Genomic DNA, 24945 nt, shown 5'->3' on the forward strand with positions numbered 1-24945 from the left:
TCCCTTTCAAAGTGCATTAGAGGAGCGCTTTGGGTCTTTTGTCACAACACTCTGGCATGCATAATTCGAGCGAGTTCGTTCCAAAATTCCATTTCCACCACTTAACTGAATTTGACATTGATCTGTCCAAATGAAAGAAAAATGGTTTAATGACAAAAGCAGAGGTAATGATTTCAATTTTTAAGATAATGAGCACCGAGTATAAGGTTCCATTTATGTATTATGAACACCATTCATCTCTCTGGACCAAATTAATTCATTATAATTTTATTGGCTTTGACAGTTTTACTTTGCGAGGACTGTGCTCTTGATGCCTTTTTTACTTCTATATCTCTAATTATGTCACACACACACACACACACACACACACACATCATGTCCACATTTATGAAGATCCATATTCACAACTAGTTTGATGTCAACCCAAAAAACTTCAGGAAACCCAAACTCTCAGACTGCCTCTTTAAATCCCTGCACTTCAACTTCAGAACAGCTGAGCGCAACATCACTTGCAGCACATTTTTACTGTGATCATCCTCATCTGAAAAGGGAAATGATTCTGCTGCAGTACATTACAGAGTAGAAGACACTTGACTGGAGAGAGACAGAGAGAGAGAGAGAGAGAGAGAGAGAGAGAATATTTCATCCTTAGCAAACAGGTCAGTGTCTCCTCTCCAGTTTGTCCCTGTAAAAACGTCCATGCAGGAGTTATGGAACACCATGCATAATTTAAGGACCACAATTTATTACACTTAGTGTCAGGAGGGCAATTAAAACAAGTGTGCAGCAGAGTGAGATAACATAATGTGCATTTGTGTGTGTGTGTGTGTGTGTGTGTGTACATGTGTACGTGTTTATATATATATATATATATGTGCTATCTTTGTATGAGTGTGCGTGCATCCTGGTGTGTGTCTGAAGCTGGCTTGTTGTGGGGTTCTCCTTTTAAAACCTCCTGGCAGAGGGCCAGAAGTCTCTTATTAGCAGCCAATTAGCAGAGGAGAGATGAATGCACTGCCCTTAAAGTATAAAGAACACTGGGCTGTTTGGGTAATAAAGAGACAGAGAGACGGTCTATGTGGAGAGACAGTCATTATGTTCACATGTACACTAATGTCTATCTAGTTTTTCTTTGCCTGTGTGTTTCAGGGTCATGGCCTTTTCTTTTTTTTTTAGGGTAATCGAATTTGAAAGACGAGAGTGAGTTGATGAGAGGAGATGGTGATTTTTGTTTACATGTAGACCAGCTATCCATAAAAGGGATTTCATAAGAATCTGTGTGAGTCAGGTCAGGTAGATAATTCAGCTCCCACCTCCATGCGAGCGTAGGCAGTGACAGAAGAGGCTGTGACAACTCGACTGTTTTTTGTTTTTGGGTTTTTCTATTCCTCTGTTTTTGTTGAGTTTGTGAAGAGGCAGGCCGGGTGGGCTGAGGGCAGCAGGGGTTGAGGGTGTTTTTGTCAGCGTTAGCTACATCTACCAGGCAGAATAGTAATGAAGCTGGTTTGCCTAATTGTAGCCCTGCAGTAGCTTTTAGAGTTCTGTCCGTGAGTGTGTTCGTTTATGTGTGTATAAACGCCAAAGGCTTGATCCACATTAAGGGGCAGGCAGATTAGGCTCGGGTTGAAAAAAACAACTTCCCTGAACCTAATGGGACTGTCCTTTCATTTCCCACTAGGCCTTTATGCCAGGTTGAACACACTGTGGATGGACTGTGTGTGTTATTTTTGAATTACTTAGACCAGAGGACTGTCTTGTAGTGTCCCTGTCACCCCTCATGCCCTCTGTGTATGCTCTTTTGGGTTTGTCTTGGAGATGTCCTCCTTTCATCGTAGAAGAGCAGAGATGTGCATCGCCCCACAAAACCAAAATGCAGTTACAACATAAACTATAAATACTCAAGCAAGAGCGCTACATCAAGTGAAAGGTACCCTCGGTTAGCCTTAGCTAAACCTAAAATTGAATGTGCTTTTCTGATTTTTCCCTAGCTGTCATGTGTAATTGAAAGATATCCACTTTGATTAACTGTCGACTTGGTAATTCAGTTTGCAATTCCTCATAATTAAATGTGGCAGCAGCTAAATCCAATCATGGTATAGAAAAAACCCAGCTAAAACTTGCTACCGGTAACTAGCTTAACGCTAACAGAGAAGCAGTAACCACAGTCTTTTGACTCTAGTGGATGTGAATTGATGTGGTTAAACTACCTTTTAAATCACATATTTAAATGTGTTAATTGTATTCAATTGTTCAGTTTTTTGATTTCATTATAGATATTGATAGTAGACAGACAGACAGACGCCTAGCAAAACAGAGATATATTTACTCCCTATGAACTATGGGATGTAAATAATCAAAATGAGGTTTATTTTCTTAAACAACGCTGTTAAACTACACCTTGGAGCCCAGCATCTGCAGTAAGGGCAGAACAGTCAGCCTAAAAGACACAAAATAAAGGCACGACAACCTTTCTATCTGATGCACATTTTGGTGGCAAGCCTGAAGACTTTAAACCCCTTATCCCTCAACTTCACTGCCTTTTACTGCTCTATCCCTTTGCAGCGCAGTGTAATTTGGCATATTGATAGCAGGTTTGCAAACAAGTCACGTCGCTTTGTTGACTCTCAGTGACTGAAACCACTCGGAGCTAATGAACCATTCCACCACTGCCTCCCAACTTTCCTGCAAACATCCACCATAATAATAATAATCATCATCATCTTGTCTCTTACACACTCCCTTGCTGTTTAGCTGTTTGTGTATCTGCCTGTCCTTGTCATGAGCGTGGACAGGCACACACACACACATGGACATCAAGGAGATGCGTTTTGAGCTCTAAATACAAGCCGGTGCTTTAATTTAGCTGCGCTGACATTTGGAGTTATTGCATAAGGATATTCATATGAGACGACAGCCTTCATGCAGGATTTCCTGTTAATAAAAAAGGGCTGGGGATGACTCACAGGCTGTTTGCATTTTTTTGTTTATGTATGTGGGGGTGTCTGCTTGCTTTCCATACACACAAGTGTTGTTGTTGGCAGGTATAACTAGCTGTCTGGTTCGCAAGTCCATGCGGCTGTAATAAAACTGAAAATATGCCCTTGTGAATACTTTTTTCTGAGCTCACCAATACAAGATTGTTTATGGGGTTGGGAATAGGGGTATGATATATTTTGAGCGCTCTATAGAGTGACTTTGGTAAGGGATAAAGGAGGCCATGTCATATAACAATATGACATTTCAGAATTTTGTTATTGCTTTCTTGTTAGGTCTCGCAGTGGCACTCCAGCTCCTCCACGGGGACATAGAGCAGCTGAGACGGGAGTACATGGTCCTCTTCACTCGGGGTGTGTCCATCACCAGGAAACTTGGCTTCTCTGATGTCATCATGCCAGGTAGAACACCACAAACAAAGCTCACTTACTTACCCAAGCAACACAGGGCCAAGTTGATTTTCAGCTACTGTCTTCCTTCAGTGCAGTATGTTCAAGGACTTCCCCAGTCTTGTGGGTTTGGTGATCATTATGGATGTCAGCTGTCTTTCCGCTGTAGACAACTTCTCATTTTATCCTTGCACACCGCTAATTTAAGAAGCGAACTTTCTCGCCAGGTTTAGACTTCATTGCATTCATGACTCCTAGCTGCATAAAATGAATAGAAGACAACTTTAACTTCCTGGAAATGAGTTTGTTCCTGGAAAACAAAGTTTCTTGTGTGGTGATCTTAAATGATTTGAACAGTTCCGCCATTCTGCCTGTCAAGTCAGCTTTTTTCCCTATCCCATTTGTTTACAGTTTAGATTGGCTCATCACTGTGTTATATCCTGCACCAAGATCCTGGTATTCAACTATATCTTCGCTTACATTTTTGGTGGGAAACAGTCACTGCTACGACATATGACATATAATTTCCTATGCATCAGATGGGTATAAAGGAAAGACTTACCAGGCAGCTGGTGTGAGGATGTGTTCATAAACTGGAGATTCAGACTTTTGTGTGATATCAATCAGGAAGAGTAATAAAACATTATTTTCTATGTAAATTGTCAATGTCAATTCATAAAATAATATTTTAGCTGACACCTTTTGAGGCTATAAACTTAATAATGATTTTTCTGATGCTTGTATTGAATACCTTGAACGGTCTTATAATATCTACTGTAGTTGCCTTGGTAACACTTGACATCCCTGCCTATTGCGTGAGAGTGATATTTGAATTCCACCTAAGGGTGACCTCAGAAAGATGAAATATTCAGGTTGTTTCAGGTATGTAGGCATCACTTAGATAGCTGCTCCTCTAAATGACACAGACCCCTGCAGAGACCCTCAGGCTTAGCTGGATGGGGTCTTGCTGCCGTGGTAACACATGTACCACTTCAACGTAAGATGAAACGGGACTAAAAATGTTTATATTTACATGTACTGTGAAAAAAGCAGTGAAGGGAAAGCACTATCTGAATTAGCTTTCTCTCTTCGTCTGTTTATTCATTTACGAGAGCTGGACGTCGGGGGACTTTTCTTTTTTACACAGAAGAGCTGTTCTTTTAAATAAGTGAGGTGTGCTGTCTGGTCACACAGATAAAGAGCAACCGCAGACTCTTGGTCCCCCAGCGCCTCACTAACACAGATTTATGTTCACCGTCTCCTTCTTTGTCTTTGTCTGACTACAAACCCTTAACACCGAGTTCTCTCACCCTTTCTGCCTGTGTAAGTCTGCCCTTGGGCTAAGAAAACTGTCTCTCCCTTTTTTTCCATCTCTCTTTTTCTGGATTTGTATCTGAATGTGTCTTTCTCCTCCTTTTCTTTCTTCAGCTGCTCCAGCCCCACCCTCTCCACTTCCCTTTTTCCTATTGTACATTAAGAAACTGCCCCCATGTGTGTCTGCCTTTCTGCACCCTTTGTGTGTGTGTGTGTGAAGCGAGTGTACAGTATGGGTCTATATAGAATGCCTCATGTTGCCATGGTTACTGTTGTTAAGAGCAGAAAATCAATGTTGACCCTAGAGATAGAGATATGATGAGCACACACACACACACACACACACACACACACACACACACACAAAACCACTCACTCGCAGAGGTTATATAGGGAACCTATTTTACAATGTGTCTGACCACAGCTTGGCTGCAGAGGAAACAGGCCTATCCTCTTACTTACCCAGAGCGCTTGGCACCATTTTGACTTCCCCTACATAAGGAAATAAATGTGCGCCTGGCCCAGTCATTGTACACTCAGCTGCAATTATAACAAAAAGATGTAGAATATTACTTCCTAGGATTATTTTCCCTTAGTGTTTTGGCAGATTGCCGCACTCGCCTCAAGAGAAGGCTGTGTTACAGGCGTGATTACAGGTTAGAGTTTTGTTTTTGTGAACCCAGACACTGAGGTCATTGTTTACACACTTAAATATATCAGGTTATTACAAAATGTATGTGCAGGAAGAGAATGTATTTCATTCATTTTTAGGATACATGGTTGTTGATAGTTATTTTGGCTACCTTGTTGCTACAGGATTAATTCTCTGACTCTGTGCTATCTCAAGTACATGTTTTTCTTCATTGTGTACATAATATTTATGTTATCTTCTTACTATACTATATATATATAGGGCCAGATATGCACTCACATCTGCATGTAGGAATGAAGAGCAATCAGTGATGCCAACTAAATTGTTGAAATGCAAATGCTATAATGCTAAATTGCCATAATAACAGCACTTAGAACCTGCTCAGGCCTCTTGTTATATGTTATTGCTGTCAATCAACACTTAATGGGCAGGAAGCATTTGTCAGTCTGTGTCCAGATATGATCTTTGCTCTACTAAAAGTCTTGGATACAAGTAGAAATCAGTACAAATAATCAGCATATTACATTAAATTTTTTCAAGTTATTTATTTTCTGCTCTTTGGATGAACTGGTCAGAACCAGTACACATATGTGACCAGTAATGAGGAGTCACAAGTAAACATTTCTTTGTTTTAGGCAAAGAGATAGCCTTGTCATCACTTTATCACCCCTCATCACAGTCAGTTCACTCGCAGGGTGAAGCCAACCTCACTGACAGTTATGATATGGCATGTGCAAATGTTGTAACTATCCCGTTTTCTTGTTTCTTGAAAGTACACTTTTGATTTTGGAAAACAAATGATATATCTATAAGAAAATGGATACACAATCTGCTTACAGCGGATATTAAATCTTGTATTCTCTGGTCGTCGGAGGTCATAGCTCAGGCTTAGATTTCACGTCAGCAGAAAATACATCATTAAATGCTACCAATGTAAACGCTGTCTACCCCTGTCCTGAAGCATTACACTGAAGATTGTCGTCAAGCTGCTGAGAGGTCATTAATAATGCTTGCTCATATGCATAATCAATGCCTTGTTGCCTCTTTTACCATCCTGTTCCTGCAGGAGAGATGAGGAATGACCTTTACATCACACTGGAGAAAGGCGAGTTTGAGAAGGGTGGGAAGAGCGTAGCCAGGAACGTAGAGATTACTGTCTATGTGCTGGATATCGATGGACAAGTCCTCAAGGTAAAAACACATATTTTTTTCTCATCTAGAACCATAACTATCACTGGGTGAATATATAATTTTTAAGGAATAAGCACTTTGTTTAAGGGTACTAAATGCCTTATATAAGTCCTTAGTTTACTTACGTTTTTTTCCTTAATAGCCGGGTGTTTTATTTTGGAGCAAAACTCTTCATTTAAATATTGTTGACCCAGATGAGAGTTAGTGTCTCTCCAGTGTGTTGCCCATTTCTGGTGCAACGCTGTGACAGTCTGCTTCTGTGGTTTCCTGCGCTGCCGTGGCCTTGGACAGAAAATAGACTCAAATATAAGCCTGCTGCCACTGCCGCTGCCACAGCATGGCACGCAACCCTCTAACACACATAAACGCACACATGTAAACCATGTCATTCTCACTTTATTGGCATTTGTGGAGCGTGGGCGGTTTTCAATGCACTCCTATCTTTTCATGTCTGACTCATTAATTCATCGTGTCCTTCAAATTTACCCCTTACCTCATCCTTGAGCCTGGCCTCTCATTGCCTTTCTTCACTTCCTGTTTTTTCTTTCATTCTTCCTGTCCGCCTGTCTATATTCACTCTCTTCCTTCTGCCTTTCAGAGTCATGTAGCTGCCGGCTCTGGTGAGCCAGGTGGGGATGAGTACCACTCCTTGGTGCTGTACCACAACAACAGCCCCCGCTGGGCAGAGCAGATCAAGCTGCCCATCCCAGTCGACATGTTTCGGGGGTCGCATGTCCGATTTGAGTTCCGACACTGCTCCAGTAAGTGGTAATGGGATCGTGGATAACCTTTATTTCTCTAGGAAAGGTTAAATGAACACATTTTTTCACATATAGCTGTTCAGGTGTGAATGCCCGAGGTGCTGCTTCCTTTTCACTTGATTATCCAGGGGAGTCGGAGGTAAAGAGGTGTTGTTGTGGAGGGTGAAGAGCACAATAAGCATTCACTTTCCCTCTCGCTTGAATCTGCCAGCCCTCCAGGCTCGAGCCCTGAGGCTGCTGCCACCCCCAAATAGACAATGTCCAAGTGTATCAGTGTGCGCTTGTTTAAGCATTTTCATAACGAGACTAGTTTGTCTAACTTCTCACCTCCTAATGAGACAAAACTTTAATTATGACCAAAATATTGCTCTCACTCTCTCTCTCTGGGCTGCCCAGTCTCCTCTATCATGACATGCTGATATTATTATGCCGTTTGCAGCCAAGCTTGGAGGCTGTGTGCCTGTGTGCAGGAGATATAGTAGCCTTATTACTTCTGGCAGTGCTAGCATAGCTACCCAAGGGCTGCCTATTAAGAGCCCAATTTAAGCCTGTGGTGACACCAAACTCAGGAGACCATATTACACGTACTATTAGGGCTCCCAAAGTCTGATACAACCTGTCTGAAGAAATATGATTAGCAGACACTCTCATTTTCAATTAAGGCGAAACAGAAAGCGCATTTTTATGCATATGCTTTTAAATGCTATCTTGCTTTTGCACTCATTATTCAGCAGCGGTAATTGTTAATGTGTACGCGGGGAGTCCAGCGTTGTTCCTAAATGGTGCTAAAAGGAACTGTAAGGACCTGTCAGCGTCAGCAGTGCAATACTTAGTTTTATTGTAGCTCATTGTCTTTTTTGAATATTTTAAACAACTGAAGCAATTTGCAGTAGAACGAGTACTTTATTGTTAGTATTCCATAAACATATGAAGTCTTTCCTCGTTTACAATTTAAAACCCTGAATTCCTAACAGGCCCCCAAACTAATACAATGTGCTACATTATAGTGTATTTGGTCGAGTGGTTTCAAGATGTAACATACATCAATCTCTACCTGGTCTGCTGAGCTCAGCTAAGCCCGAGTTTCACACAGTACCACTTAATCTTTCTTAATCTCCTGGTGCCTGAGGCTATGAGGGTTTATAGATTAGGAAAACCTGTCTGAAGAGAACCACACACGACAAAAAACAAACAGTTTACAGTCTTCAGTCTTGTAAGCAAGAACTTTCCTAGTGTAAAAACTTAATCACAGCAAAGCAAGTACTGCACCATGGCTATTTTATTTTTAAGTTTAATACAGTACAACTTGTGTTTCTCCTGGGAGAGTGAACACACACACACACGCACACACACAGGCCTGGTAGAAGCAGCCTAAATGAATCACTCGTGTTGCAATGAAAGGGAATAGAAACACACCACTTCTCACTTCCCGCTGTGCGCGCATTAGCACTTTATTGCTAAAGCAGCAGCATAAATCAGATTACATGTGTTCGTAATGTAAATTATGCCCAGAGCTTTCAGAAAGCTTCTTAAAAACACAGCAGCCCACTTTAATCAGGCCCTCGAAGAGTAACTTAACAACATCTAAACATCTTGTTCTTTGCCGTCAGTTACACCCTGAAAGCATAGTTGTGTAACGGATTCTGACCACAACCAACAGTGATGCTAAATGCATGTAGATTTCCTGTATAGGTTAGATTCAGTGATTCTCACTAAATGAATCATGTGCATCATTGAGGCCTAAGAAACGTGTTGCATTTCCCTCCTGTATAAAACATTTGCACACACTTGCAAAGCCAACTTTTTAAAAACCTGAATTGTTTGCTAGCTAATAGTCTTCTTTGCCTTTTGCTGATGCATTGCTACATTTCTTCCATTGTCGATCAATGGAATAATGTAAAACCACCCACAGTAATGTGTACCGTGTCACCTGAGTGCTTGTGTGTGTACATGGTCAACGATGCTTTTCAGCTCGGTGTACACTTTAAGTGGAATAAATGCACCGAAGGCTGAGCATCAGATCCACTTGTTCAACTTATTCATTTGTGTTGCATAATCTGTAAAACAGAACCGGTTTCATAATATGAGCTTTTGCTTTGTTTGTTTTCTCACAGCCTGTGCTGGTGTATTTTGGACTCAATGCCATGTCCATGTGTTGTTGTTTGACAGCTAAAGACAAGGGAGAGAAGAAACTGTTTGGCTACTCCTTTGTTCCTCTGATGCAGGAGGATGGCAGGACTCTGCCAGATGGCACCCATGAGCTCATTATCCACAAGGTAATACCTGCATTCCCTCTGAACAACATATAATCAAATTGACTGTGTGCTTTGCAGGATATTTTCTGGCACAGGTACAGTGCGTAATATTCATCTTGATATGTAATTTCATCCAAGATTGAGTCATATTTTGAATGAACAGGATGAGATAATTTCACTGTTTTCAACGCGTTTTCTCTTATTTTAAGACACTTCTCAGTTGAAGTGTTATCATCTCATCTAACAGGGGAGCGATCTGCTGCGTCTGATAATTCAAGCTACTTGGCCTTTGTCACTCTGCCATCTTGAGTCCCTTGCATGACACATTTGACGTGGTATTTAAAAGGAAAAGTGCAGTTTCAAAACAAAAGATTTCAGTGGACAGAAAGAAAAATGTTTTTATTGGTAAATTGCAGCTTAGAGATTCTCTTAAGTTAACCCACTCACTGCTCTGCATCACACAGGTGTCGTCAAGGCTACAGTACGTCGGATGGGATTACATACTGTATATGATTATGTGAACCATTTGCACTGAATGTCAAAATGCGGTCACTCTGTTATCACACTGTTTGGTGCCGCGGGCTGACAAACAGCTCACATCCCTCCATTACAGGCTGAATGAGTAATGTCGACTTACGTAACATTGTCAAGCTGTGGGGTTGAATTTCACTGCGAGTGAGTGTTAATGTCTGTGTGTTTGCTTGTGCATGTGCAAGAGACAGTTGGTAAATGGTTGCATAAACATTTCCTTTGAGGCAAAGTTGATTAATATTGTTGCGAGTCTACTCTCTCTGACCTTTGTGTCTATTTTCTGCAGTTTACAGACCTTAAGAGACTGGAGCTCATCCTTTTCACACATTTTGGTTTTGAAACATCAAAAGACTAAAGCAAATAAAATGGCCAGCATCCGCAGTCAAAAGCTTCTGCAAGACCGTCTTGGGTGTAATTCAGAATAATTGCAGACTACATGCTTTTCCTCAGCTGCAGGCGAAGGGTGTGTGCATAAACCTCAGGCTTTGCGGAGGATGGAAAAGCATGGAGTGCATTCATACATTTTATTGGCAGTGAGGCAGCACAGTGACCAAAAGTCTGATTATTTATTTTGCTGTTAGCAAAGTGAGTCTTTAAAAACCAAAAAAACATTTTCATTGTCGTCGTTTCCTGTTAGGTGGCCAGATTCAGTCCTACCAAACCGCCCCCAAAACTTGAGCCTGCCAATTTTAGAGGACAACTCTGGTAGCCTTGTGTGTTCCCACTGTTGAGAGGGGGGGGAAAGGCCCTCTCTAATGCCAGATGGAAGTTGCTGAAAAGCTCAATGAAACTGGCATGGCCTAGTTTTCTCCTCAGACCCAAAATAGACACAGAAGAATCAGTCCAAACTGTGGTAGCTTTGGAGCTCAAACGGCCTCAGCTGTGCATCAAGGCATCGCATTAAATCCCAAAAATAACAACAGTGTTCTGTGATTGATTACGCCTCACTCATGATTTCTTTGCAGCCTGCAGCTTTGATATAATATATAAATGTATGATATTTTTGAACAATCAATAGAAATCATCAAAGTTTTGACAACTTGGCATTAAAGCAGCGTGACTTCAGCATTTTGAGAATATCACGTTCTTCCGTTCCTTTCCTACAGGAGAAATCTTCTGTGCCAGCTCACAAAATGTGTGTTTTTCTTTCCAGTGTGAGGAGAATACCAGCTTGGCAGACTGCTCGCGCTACCTGAAGCTGCCGTTCTCCAAGGCCAACCTCCCGTCCAACAACCAGACTCTGAAAGGCACCAAAGAGTCTTTCTGGATCACCAGCTTTCTCTGCTCCACCAAGCTCACACAAAATGGTAAACCAGACTCAGGGATTGACATTTTGGCCGCTTGCCCGATTTTTGGCTGCTTCACTCGAGCTCCTGTCACATTTGAAATTAGAGCTAGCTTGTACCTTTTTAATATGCTAGCTGCTCCTGCGCTTCTGTACGGCTCAGTGAGTAAGAGTATAGAACTATTACTGGCAGAGATAGCGATCAACACTTCACGAAAGGCTAACAAAATGGTAAAACCCCATATGTTGAAGATAAAAACAGAGGGAGCGACAAGTTATGTGCAAGAGAGAAAGTGACATTTCCAACCAAACCATCCAAGTGTGTGAAAAAACCTGTGAATATGCAGGGTGGTGGGAATAGCTCAGTATTTTCAGACTGCAAAAAACAGTGAATGATAGATCCTTTTTTTATTTCGTTAAGTAGAATATATAAACATAAAAGCTACAGGCACAATTTAATTTCAACAGGCTGTTAATGTCCTGATTACATTTGATTTGTTGGTGAATTGATTATAGAGGTATTGCAGAGTTTCCGATGGCAAGATATACCTGACAGATTGGTTAAAAAAAACGCAGTCATGCACACACACAGACACAAATTCACTCATAAAGTTGCAAAAAGACACGCTTCAGGTTGAACAGGATCCGGAGAGACAACTAAAAGACTTTCTTCTCGAGCCTCATGTTTTATTCATGCATATGTCTGGGGACCCGGGCTCAGGAAAATGACTTTTTATCTCCTTTATCCCGCCACACTTGAAAATGTCATCATTTGTTTGGATTTAGAGGAGTTTTTGGGCTGTAATTGAAGGGTGTGGTGATGCTTTGTGATCTGAGGTACAGTCGCTCTCATAATCCTGCGTTTTCTTTGCAAGCAAACACGAGACGTGTCTTGATCTCTTGTGCTTGTCACTTCCGGTTTCTGTTTCTCCGTTGTTTACTTACTATATCTCTCCCTGTTTTTGTCTTTCTCCAGGGGATATGCTGGACCTGTTGAAGTGGCGAGCCCACCCCGAGAGGATCAACGACAGCCTCTCTAAGCTGAAGGAGATCGATGGCTCGGAGATTGTCAAAGTAGGCCCACAATCCGATTGTCAGCCGCTATACCCTGGCATTCCTAGTAACGATTGTTTCTGATTTGATTTTGGCCCACATGTTTTTTAAGTTCAAGTTGAGAGGATGAGGATGTTCAAAAACTGAGAAGTTAATTTGATGCTGCAGCTTTATGCCAAACAAACAATCCCCTTTGTTCTGCTGCCCACCACAGTTCCTACAGGACACCCTGGACACTCTCTTTGGTATTCTGGATGAAAGCTCGCAGAGATATGGGCTCAAGGTGTTTGATTCACTGGTAAGTAAGTTGTTCTAATGGTCTGGTCATCTCCATGGATGCTTCTGTGTTTTTCTGTTTCCTGTTTTCCTTTATATGTCAAGCACAACCTCATAGTGTTTGAGTCAAACACCAAAAAAGTTACTGGTGGAGAAAGATCTAGTGATGTAACGCTACAGAGCTCGCTGAACCAATCTCACCCTGGTTATGCTGCACTGCGCTGATAGAGCGAGGGATCAATTTCTCTCTCTCTCTCTTTCTCTTTCTATCGGTGTCTCTCTCTCTCTCCACATCAGTCTAACACTGACACATGAACACACTCTCTCCTCTGTCAGGGGAGGCATTATCAGTGATGAAAAGGTCTAGCGGGCCGGTGCAGTTGTCAAGTTTCCTTTTTGCGGTTCTGAGATCAATCCAACAAGCCTGACAAGTGGACTTATCTTCTGTGGTCGGACAAATTCAGTGCATTCCACAACAAACGGTGCACATGGGAAACATGGAGCAATATGTGCAGCCTCTGTCAAAATGGTTTTGTTATATCTTTAGATGTCTGTATATGTTCACTTTTTAAAAACTCTTACATTGTTTTCCTGATATCTTTTATATTTGATACCTTTTTCTTTTTCGTCTGTCGGCCACATGTCTGACATATAGTAAACTGATGAACTGATACCAATGATGCACAATGCTGTTTGTCTGTGGAGTGCAATTTCATAGTACTTTCTCACCGTGGATGTCCCATGTGGGTGTTAAGTTGAATTTCATGATGAAGATTCATATAATAATGACAATCTGAAAAAAAGGACTCACTGTTATTCATTTTATTAGCTGTCTTTAGCACTTTGCTAACAAAACTTTGTATTTTAAGGCTTAAGTAAGCCGTGTTGCTAAACATTGTTAAAACCCATAGAACTGTATTTAAGTTTTTATTTTAATTAATTTGATTTTATAGAGACCAAATAAGTCCAATGAATTTAAGGGCAAATCTAGACATTTAGAGTATTTCCAGTCTTGAGTTTGAACATTTCTCTCAGTGTAAACGTCATGTAGCTTCAGTGAAACAAACAAACAACATCGTATGATGTGGTATATAGTGTGAAATAAGACCCATTTTTTAAAAGCATAAAGCTCCTAAAGGGGGAGAAAAGGGAAAACTGTATTTTAAGCTTTAAAGAAGAAGAGTTGCACAGAAACTAATCTTCCATGTTGAGGAATGCTTTTTTATGTCTTCTCTCTTTCTTTCCAGGTCCACATCATCAACCTCCTGCAGGACAGCAAATTCCAGCACTTCAAACCCGTCATGGACACCTACATTGAGAGCCACTTTGCCGGAGCTTTGTCCTACAGGTATGTGCCGTTTCAGCCTTCACTTCTCTAGATGCGGCTGTTTGAGGCTACAGCTGCGCCTTAAGCGGCCAATAACACAGCCTCACCCACATATTGTATTCTAATGACATACTGTATCACATGGGCCGGCAGTCAGAGAGGCCAACCTGCGTCAGTGCTGAGAGGCAGCTCTGCTCTGTGTTGTGATTTAGTCGGCAGGCGTGTGAATGAAATGCTTATGGTGCCCCCTGGCTGTTGAAAAGTGACACATCAAGTTGTGCTCACTTTTGCTTCCCACCTCCTCGTTCCTTCTATCATCTATTAAATGCGTACACACACATTCACACACATATTCACAACCTGCTGTTCTCACCGGCTGTCTTCTTCACACTCTCTGTACCTGCTAAGATACCGTGCTGGTGCTGTCGTCTTTGCATGCACACACACACACACACACACACACACACACACACACACAGGACGCTGCTGCCACATCCATCTGCTTTAAACTCTTTTACCTGTGATATTGATGCATCAGAAGTGTCACATCTTAATTAATTAACATACAAACTGTGCATGCATATCACTATTTTATCTTATTATAACTTGATTTAGTTATTACGTGGGAACCAAGGTGTCATCCGGTCCTGATTAGAATGAGAAAATGCTCTCGTTCAGTATTCACTGAAGTCTGCCATCTTCGTCACCAGCTGTTACTGTTGCCCCTCCTGAAATATCTGCCTAGATTTGAAGAGTTTTCTGCTGAACTCCGCCAACGTGTAAAGTGAAACAAACAACAAAAGATTTTTATTGAATTTGTTGAACCAGCTGTATTTATTAAAAACTAGCAAAAGAGTGGTAGGACTTTCTCTGAAATTCATTTAAACTGGGAGTGATGAAGTGTTTCATGTTAAAACACTGCATTGCCTCATCTATGTTTGCTAAATCCAGCGAGAGAAGCTATGTGCGATGTAGCCAGAGGTGAGTGGTGATGCTGTGTGTGTGTGTGTGTGTGTGTGTGTGTGTGTGTGTCTTCTCCAGGGACCTGATCAAAGTGCTGAAGTGGTACGTGGACCGCATTGTTGACGCAGAACATCAGGATCACATACAGCAGGTGCTCAAGGTGAGGCGTTTGCTCTAGCACACGCACACACACACACACACACACACACACACACACACACACACACACACACACAGTCAGGTACATATACACACATACACCATTACACCATCAACACGGATGCATCCAGAAATACAAACAAACAAACTTGCTCCCTCTGGCTGCCACTCCTGCTAATTTATCCCCCCATCAGCAGTGAGCACATCGCGCCACCATTCATTATTCCCCTCCTCAGTCTATTACGCTGCAGGCAGTTTTAATCAGCAGAAATGCAGTGCCTCTGGTGTTGGGAATCCACATCGCATTATTCTAATGACTCATGCAGATACGCCGTCATGGGAAGCACATTGCGGCTTCTGTTGTGTGGTTTCCCATTTATCATTCACGGAATACATTCTGCACCAGAGAGTAAATGCTACTCCGTCATGCAGTAAATAATAGATAAGCGATACACCGCAGATGTGTGTTTGCAGGCTTGTATAAGTGATCTATAGAAGGTCGTTTTTTTAGTGTACCTCTTTTAGACAGGTTTCATTTTGTATCAAATATATGAAGAGGGTTATCTTTACACATTTTTGTAATACATTTCTAATAAATGATAAGCAAGTCACTTTGAAAGTACTGTAGTTCAGCAGATATTTAGAGACAATATTTAAAGAGTTTAGAGTTAAATGATCTTGATCATTGTCAGGTTTGAAAAGTGCTTATCTTACCTATCTATGAAAAAACTGTCTGCGCTGAGGCTACAACTGATTATGTCTTTCATTAGCTAATTGTATTGTCTATAAAATGTAGGAAAACCATGACAAAAATTCTCATCACAAGCTCCAAGAGGCCGAGGTGATGTTTTCAGGTTCCTTATGACCACTGGTCACTTGTCCAAAAGTGAAATATATTGTATTTACGAAGATATAAAACAGAGAAAAGCTGCACATTCTCACATTTGAGAAGTAAGAGCAAGCAAATATTTGGCATTTTTGCTTAATAAATGACTTAAAACAATTCTCAAAGTTGTTGGCAGATTTTCTGTACACACCACGTTTGGCCTTTGCCATAAAACTTCGGATGAAATATGTCAGGGGGCAAAAATTTATATCATATCATTCTTTAACCATTTTCCCTGGAAGCGAAGTCTGACTTCACTGAACAGGTGATAAACGATGATCTCCTTCTTCTCTCTGTCCTCCAGGCCAGCGAGTACATCTTCAAGTACATTATCCAGTCTCGCCGGCTCTTCTCATTGGCCACCGGAGGCCAGAACGAGGAGGAGTTCCGAGTCTGCATCCACGAGCTCTTCATGTCCATCCGCTTCTTCCTCTCGCAGGAAAACAAAGGCCCCAGCCCCGTCGCACAAACACAGGTGTGTGTGTGTGTGTGTGTGTGTGTGTGTGTGTGTGTGTGTGTGTGTTTGTTTGTCTGTGCCGTGCCACGTCTCAGATCCCCTGTGCCTCTACGATCACAAGCATGCATCTCTGTGTGCACATAATGTGAATGTGTAAATCTGTGCCTGTTGGTACTTGTGCGCCACATTATGTTTTCTGTCTCGAGGACTCCAGTTAATGCAGCTGTGATAGGTGAGAAATTGTCTGTAATTGAATTTCACGCTGCCAGAGGGTCTGGAGTCGGAATAGGAATTTCAGTGGCAGCTTTTCCTTTTCCTCTGGGAGGTCTGCACAGCAGGGGAAACTGCCTTCACTGATTTCAAACTAGACCAAATAAGCTAAAGATGCCAAAGATAATCCTGATTACACACCAGAAACAGCTGCTTGTGTGGTTGTGTGTGTGTGTTTGTGCACACTTGAAGGGAAATACCTGCATTGTTGCCTCCACAGGACCTGTGTTCCTCTTCCTCTTTGCTTCCGTCTCTTCTACCTTCTCCGTGTTTTCCTTCCTTATGGTCTTTTGTGTTTGGCTGTTTTGTGTTCTCATTTCACTCCTTTTTTTCCCGATCACTTTCCTTCAGTCCATTACACACCCGCCCCTTTTAATTAATTAAATCCCAGGTCGCTCTCAGCACTGCATGTTAATAATTTCTTTCCTTTATTGAACCCTGAACATATGTTTTGTTCCAGCATTAGGGAAAATAGCTCTCATCTTTTCAATTACTCCATCAGGTCTTCTTTTCACAGCTCATTTGAACAATTATGAACAATCTACTCAAGAGACTGGCAGAAAGAGTTGAGTTATCAAAACCAGAAGTCTTGTTTCAAACCCTCCCGTCACTTTGTAATAAGTTCACCTCCAGGAGGATGAGTGTAACATTAGCTATTCCAGTTGTGGCCTCTCCATGCCTTCTGAAAAGCCCCACTTCATCCCTCCACTGACTTCTGATCCAGGCTAATCTGTATTCTCAACACAACAATAGCCGTCGGGGGAAATGCATGCAAGGCTAATGCTAATCCAAGTTAATCTGTGACACGTGGGCACACACACTGGCGAACACACACAAACACACACTCGTAAACAGCAAAGCCATGTACGCATAATTTAGCACCTGTAACCTGACACAACATCCGCTGTGTTTAGCTCCGAACACACAGAGTGACGTCGTTCCGTCAATACTAGGGACCGCATCTTGCCAGAATGGTCCCTGAATACTGTTTAATTGATGAAGTAAATGTCAGCAAGGATTTCTGCACAGATGGAGTTTGCCTTGGGGAACAACCGTGTTAGGGAACAAGTGGTTCCTCTAAACAATTAACACAGGATTTCTCAACTCTTTCTGGCCCGTGACCCACTTACTGCGCTCCAGATATGTCATATACAGAGCAGTTAGAGAGTTGAAAGTTAAAGTTGTCATGTGAATTTCGGTTTGGTATACTTTTCTTCTCTATTTTATCTTATTAAATGGATTTGATCTTTTATGGAGGGAATTACAAAAAACTAATTGTAATGTACTTTCCGTCTAGGCGGTGTTCCTTCGGACATTCCCGGCAATTTATGGCGAGCTTTTGAAGATCTTCACAGTGCGGGAGGTGGCCGGCTTCGTCAGGGAGACGCTGGGCAGCCTGCCCACCACCGTCCACGCTGACTGCCCCCTGGAGGCCGTCAAGCTGCAGTGCATCGCCAAGACGGTGGAAAGCCAGCTTTACATTAACCCTGGTGAAGACTTGTTCACACAAGCAGATGCACATGTTTGTGTACATGTTGATAAGCACACGTAATTACAGCTCGTAATCCCACAGAAAAACCCAACGCGGGGTAAAATTTGCGAGCAAATAACACAAATACAAAAACAGCCTTGCACACAGATTATGAACACGCAGGAAAAATAAACAGCACAGAGGGAAACAAACAGATTTGAACAACTAGATTCATCCACAAAATGCAGACAATAATCAGTGATACTTTGTACTGTATGTTTGTCTTGCATCATGTACAAACAGGCTATTAGTCCGTATTACACTGTTTGCTCCTGCAGTGCAGTCATTTGAGAACACACCCTGGCTAATCGTCAACCTGCAGTGCACCAAACTCCATGTCATTAAATTGCTCTTAATAAAGGCCGTACACTGAAGCAAATTACTGTCGGTGTTTTATTTCCAGCAGGTTCCCAACGGCTACACGTAGCAAGAAATGCAAATCACATTAATGTTGAACAAAGAATGACATTTAGATACTTTTAATTATGTTTAAGAAACATTGAGCGCTCGTGAAAGCAAATGAAGAACTAACACAGTCACAGAAGATTAGTGTCTTTTCTCTGTAGGTCTTTGCTGTGTTTACTCTTTATATATCATTATGTCGTTGATGTATGACAACTGTGTGTGTGTGTGTGTTGCAGAGTCACGGTGCATCCTGTTGCCGGTGGTGCTGCGGGTCCTCCAGGCGCACATGCAGGAGCAGAGAGACCTGGTCATGTGTGCCCGCATCCTCACCAGCATGCTCTCCCTCATCAAGAAGGAGGAAAATGGAACTGCGGTGAGTATTGCAGTGGTAAGCCCACCCCATCCTTTAAGGAATAGTTTGACTTTTTGGGAAATACACTCTCATGTCTGTACGATAAAGTTAGCTTAGCTTTGCACAAAGACTGGAGACAGGGGAAACTGCTAGCTTGGCTCGGACAAAATCCAAAATCCTCCTACCAACACCTCCTTAAGCTCAGCGGTTAATTCAGCGAGCTGTAGATCATCGTCAGTTACCTTTTGACAGATCCAGCCTAGCTGTTTTCCCCTGTTTTCAGTCTTTCAGCTAACCAGCTGCTGGCAGGAGCTTCATATTTAGCATGCAGATATGAGATTGGTATCAATCTTCCCATCTGATTCTCAGCAAGGAAACAGTTCTAGAGTATTTCTTTAAGCTATCCTGCATGCTCACTGAAATAGAAATTCAACTTAAGCAAATCAGTATATTGTTGCAAAAACTAATTTACAAGAAAAGAATAATTTGGCTATGATTTCTAAGTGACTTTTACATTTTATTATGGATAAAGCAACTTTATACAAAGACATTATCCTGTACAGTTAAAACTCCCTTTTCTATTCTACAAGACTTTGCAAGGGAATTATCACCATAATAACTGGAAATTAACTTTAAAGGAAGTCAAAGCTAGTGGAATTAGTCTCACAGCAATTTCCTTGCCAATACATTGCAATAGCAGATTGCTTTGTTGTGTGTATATGGTCAATTAGTCTTGGTAACAAGGACATTGGCAGCCGTGCAGTCCAGTAATGAGACCCATCAATTTAGCAATGGGCATTGTTGAAGTGGCAGTCACTTTCTAGCTGTGTGTGTGTGTGTGTGTGTGTGTGTGTGTGTGTGCGTGCGTTTGTCTGATGTGTGTTTGTGTGTGTGTGTGTGTGTGTGTGTGCAGCAGCTCGGGTTGCCTGGCTTGAACTGTTTGCTGCCAGAAGGGCAGCTAGTGGTAAAGGCGCCCAGCCGGACACACACATTCAGACAATACACACACACACACATAGACTGGCACCACATCTAAAGGGAAGTGACAGCAGTGGCAGCCAATGTGCCAGTCTGAAGCTCCTTCTCATTATCACTCTGTCCAAGACCTGTCTGTCTTGTCAGGGGTAGAGACAAGAGGGAGATGCACCCACACAAACACACACACACACACACACACACACACACCAGTTTATCCTCCACTCCCTTTGAGTTGCTTTTAATCTTTAACTGTCTCTTTCTCTTCTGTGTTCCATCTTACTTTTATTCTTTTCCCTTCTCCTCCTTCTCTGTGAATTTCAAAATGTTGCTCTTAGCCTTGAAACTTCTTATTAGTCTCACCAGTTCAAGACTCATTAAAACTGCAATGAAAGGAAGATGATAGGGTGAGGACTGCAGATTCTGGCTCTGTGGCAGAGTGATGTCAGCTGTCAATCATGGTTCAAGGTTGTGCCAGCAGAAAAAGGAAAAAGTAGAGTGCAAATTGGTCAAGATAACGTTAAGGAACATTCATGTAACTCATTGTTTGAAATTCCAGGAATCACCCTGACATTTTAGATTCACATTTTGGCTAAAAAGGGTATTTCTTTTATTACATATCTTAATAAAATGAAAGTAAAGGGTTTTTAATTCATGTGCAAGTGTTTTGTCCTCTGTGCAGGAGCCGGTGGTCTCAGAAGAGGTGGAGCTAATTGTGGAGAGCCTGCTGGGAGTTTTACTGAGGACCATCCTGGAAATTAGCAACCGGCCGCAGCCTGCTGGACCTGCCATGAGACTACAGTTCCAGGATGTCACTGTATGTGTGCTTTTACCGTGTGTGTGTGTGTGTGTGTGTGTGTGTGTGTGTCTGTGTGTGTGTGTGTGTGTGTGTGTGTGTGTGTAAATTGTTGTGGGACTTAACAAAATGTGCAAGAGTAATTATAGGTTTTAAATTGAGTTGCTGCTGTGGCGACTATAATTCCGCTAACATTATTAACATTAATGGCAATAATTAAGATTTGTAATACAACACAGCACAAAAGGGGGAATGGTGAAGTGGATGATAATGACATCATTATCATCATCATTGTGTGATGATGGAGAAGGAAGGGCGGAGGGTTGTTCCACATGTAATAGAAATCTACTAATGCTGCTACAGTTCTTACCGGCTGCCAATAGAGGTTAATAAAGGGCGTGCTGTCAATTCGATATAACTCAGTGCTTCCTTTCCTATTTCCTGTAGCAAAGGATACTACAAAGAACCATCCTTTGCAACATGGTTGGGAAAGGAAAATGGACAGATGTGTTAAAATAATCCAGTATGTCTTCTGAAGACATTGCCATGCCTGCTATTTGACTACTTTCTATAAATGTTTTAAACCACAGTCTTGGTTGTACTGCAGCATTAAAACTCAAGCTCACACAATCTTTTCTCTCTCTCTCTCTTTCTCCTTGTGTTTTATCCTGTCAGGGAGAGTTTGTGGCATGTTTGTTGGCCCTTCTGCGACAGATGAGCGACAGACACTACCAGCAGCTGCTGCAGGCGTTCAGCAGCAAAGACAACCTGAGGGTGAGACCACCACATCCGTCTCTCTCTCTCTGTCTCTGTCTCCATATCTGTCTGTCTGTGGCAAAGCTTCCCTTACTCTCTACCCGACTGTGTCTGTTTGTGGTTCTGAATGCCACCACATACTGAAATAAATAACAATGAATTGATATTTGACTCCTGCCTGCACTGCATAACTCTGCATCAGTGATTCAAACATGAACTACAGCCCATCAAGGCACAGTGAAATATTGAAAGTGGGTTGTTTGAATGAATTCTCTTCCAGTAGGGAATCTGATGACGCTGGTTAGTTTATGTGTTTATTAGTTTATGTGATGTGAGTGCTACAAATTGATTCATTGGTATTAATTAAACTCCCTGCCAGACAATTTCAATGCAAGTTTAGACCTGAGCTTTCACTGAGACCATATCAATTCTTTTTGTTGTTGTTTGTCTTTTTCCAGCCACATTGCTTGGCCTGCGTGTGTATTGGCATATAAATATTGGGAAGAGAGTGAGAGAAAAATTGCTATTGCTGTTTTTTGGATTTGATATTCTAATCTGTGTTTGTCTGTACATTTGTTTTCCCCCTGCCCTCTTTGAGTCATCCGCCTCTCTCTCTCTTTCGTTCTCAGCCGCTTTCTAAATCATTTTCAGAAACTTTGCAGTTTCAAAGTGACTCACTTACTGCACTTGCAGACATTTCTGAAGTTATGTATACATATATATTTATACACTGTAGGTGTAAGTATACGTGTCTCTGTTGCACACCTTTTACAAATTTGAACATGTAAGGCAGCTGCTACTGAAAGTCAACAGTGGCAAGTTACATAATGAAGAGGAGCAGAGAGACGGGAGCGCAGAAGTAGAGAAAGTTAATGAGGTCACAGAGTTCATTCCAGTGAGAAATATCTATTCGCTGAATGTCAGAAAAAGTAGAAAGGTAATGTTCTCTTGTTGGCTTGAGAGCATGCTTTCATGCTTTAATTCTGGTGGTTTTATCACAAGTATCCAAAGTAAGTGTCTGGAACAGATTGAGCAGCCACTGGGCGAATTGAAAATGTGGTCATGGAGTCGTAGATTCTCACTATAATGTTCAGTGTAGCTTATAAGAGATTTCAACAGTCAATATATATATCCAATATAATAAACTTTCAAGCTCACAGCAGCACATGACAATGAACTAAGTATTTGAATATTAAGCATGTTTCTCAATTTCCGATTGATGGTAGATTTGATACACATTGAGTTGTGTTATAGATTTGTGCGTAGACACGGGATGTCATTGTTTCAGCACTATGGAGAGACATGAATTGACTGCATTAGATTCTATATGACACACTGATCCTTAGATTTAAGTATGGAAGTCAATTTTAAGAGATACATTTGTGCAGAAACAACTATGTTTCTCCTTTTTCAATGGATTCAGAAATGTATTTCCATAGCAAGGCCCTTCTTCACCTCTGCTGCTGAGATTACAGAGACGTGTAAATAGCAGGTATGCAACAAAACACCTGTCAGAGTGATGTAAAACAATGATCAAGTGTCGTAAATCCTAATTTATTAGTCAGAATAAAGGACCCTATTGAGTGTTTATCATGACGCGAAGTGAGTGAACAAGGGAGTGATCGGCACAGAGCTTGACTGTGAATGTTTCAGCACCATTGAGAGGGACTACTAACTAGAAATACTTGAACTTTTGGACCAAGTTTCCAATGGTAACATGTCTGCTGTGTGTGTGTGCGCGTTTGTGTGTTCCAGGACTTTCTTCTTCAGATCTTCACAGTCTTCAGGATCCTGATCCGACCAGAAATGTTTCCTAAAGACTGGACCGTCATGCGGTTGGTCACCAACAAGTAAGACCACACACATAATAACCGGGAGAATCAGACAAGGGCTGTTACATGGTCTGCGTCTTAGACCACTATGCTATGAGGACACGGCCAACATGCCGATCCCTCCATCAGCTGAAAGTGTATATAGAGCTTTGTCTTTCTCCATGGGCAGCGTGTTCCACCTCTCTACAGTCTCTTTGTAAAAGGTCAAAGACCAGTTAAATATTTAATCAACATCCAACAAATTGAAAGTCATGATAGGGTGAAAAAGTAGGGGAATTTTGATGTAGTGCTCTCAGTTAAAATGAGAGTGAATCTCAGGCTAATGCACTGTGTCACTTTGGAGGACACTATCAGCTGCAGTGGATGATCTGACACATAAAGGTCAATGAAACGCTTGTATTTACTCAGTAATGAAGGCCTGTGTTTTTGAGTTCTGTGGATGATGACACAGACCTGTGTGAACTTGAGGTCACAGCGAGACGAGAGTGCCACTTTGCCCTTTTAGTGTTTTTGGTTTTCCCTTGTTGGTTTTTAACATTTGACCGTCATCAATGTGGAATGTAATTGCAAATGTTTTTTCTGTATGTTGTCGTTCACCTCTGCACTATGCACTATTTGAATAGTGTGTAAATTGTTCATGGTGATGCGTTTCCCTCCAAGGTAGCATAATAACCCTCTCCACCGCCTCCTCCTCTTCTTCTCTTCTTCTTTTAGTGTCATCATCACAACTGTCCTCTACCTTTCTGACGCTCTGAGGAAAAACTTCCTCAATGACAAGTTTGACTACAAGGTATGAAGGAAATGTGCCGCGTGTGTGTGTGTGTGTGGGTCTGAACAGTGATGTTTGAGTATCAAACAGCCTCACTTCTAAAATGCTGCAGCATTCGTACACACACACACACACACACACACACACACACACGGGCACATTTACAGTAAAAATTAATTTATTTTTATGCATCACTCTTTTCAAAACAGAGTCACAGACATAAAACAGAGCTAATGCTATTAGTCCGAAGCTTAAGGCAGACAATACAATTAGCTAAAGGCAAAAACCGAAAACAGAACAGCAATAAAAACACCACATAGGACGAGTTCATTGAATTATAAAGAGGCTTTACTTCTTCCTGTGCTGTAATACTGTAGATTTCCTAGTCCAAGTTGCAATATTCACTGAATTTAGATATTACTGTGTGTTTAAATGATGCTCGGCTCTGACTTTATTTGATAGCTGTTGTTCAGATACCAAGACACAACAAGCACTGAATCCATGGATAGCAGTGGCACAATATCTAGTTTTTTGTCTGAAGTTCTGAAAGCTGAAGTTGGAGGAGGAAGTTTTTGCACAGCATAACGTTTTGTTGTTTTGCTGTTAATTCCAGGTGTGGGACTCGTACTTTTATCTGTCTGTAATATTTATCAACCAGCCGTGTCTTCAGCTGGAGTCCTTCTCTCCCTCCAAGAGGAAGAAGATACTGGAAAAGTAAGTTCTGCTTGTGTTAAATGCTCTCGCGCACGCACACACGCTCTCCGTT

At 41.6% G+C, this 24945-nt stretch overlaps 1 protein-coding gene across 1 annotated transcript in view; it reads left to right on the plus strand.

Annotated features, from left to right (window-relative positions):
- Positions 1 to 24945, plus strand: part of dock4b (dedicator of cytokinesis 4b) — a 78978-nt gene that overhangs the window by 24859 nt on the left and 29174 nt on the right. The window contains exons 13-29 of the mRNA XM_070929372.1: positions 3270 to 3395; positions 6416 to 6540; positions 7139 to 7301; positions 9471 to 9577; positions 11241 to 11394; positions 12349 to 12446; positions 12640 to 12723; positions 13949 to 14049; positions 15070 to 15151; positions 16341 to 16511; positions 18061 to 18253; positions 18936 to 19072; positions 20709 to 20843; positions 21498 to 21596; positions 23334 to 23428; positions 24125 to 24200; positions 24793 to 24893. Coding sequence (XP_070785473.1) covers positions 3270 to 3395; positions 6416 to 6540; positions 7139 to 7301; positions 9471 to 9577; positions 11241 to 11394; positions 12349 to 12446; positions 12640 to 12723; positions 13949 to 14049; positions 15070 to 15151; positions 16341 to 16511; positions 18061 to 18253; positions 18936 to 19072; positions 20709 to 20843; positions 21498 to 21596; positions 23334 to 23428; positions 24125 to 24200; positions 24793 to 24893 — 2047 coding nt within the window. The remainder of the gene's footprint in view (positions 1 to 3269; positions 3396 to 6415; positions 6541 to 7138; positions 7302 to 9470; positions 9578 to 11240; positions 11395 to 12348; positions 12447 to 12639; positions 12724 to 13948; positions 14050 to 15069; positions 15152 to 16340; positions 16512 to 18060; positions 18254 to 18935; positions 19073 to 20708; positions 20844 to 21497; positions 21597 to 23333; positions 23429 to 24124; positions 24201 to 24792; positions 24894 to 24945) is intronic.

The sequence above is a fragment of the Enoplosus armatus genome, chromosome 22 (assembly GCF_043641665.1).
Source record: "Enoplosus armatus isolate fEnoArm2 chromosome 22, fEnoArm2.hap1, whole genome shotgun sequence".
In the NCBI taxonomy this organism is placed as follows: domain Eukaryota; kingdom Metazoa; phylum Chordata; class Actinopteri; order Centrarchiformes; family Enoplosidae; genus Enoplosus; species Enoplosus armatus.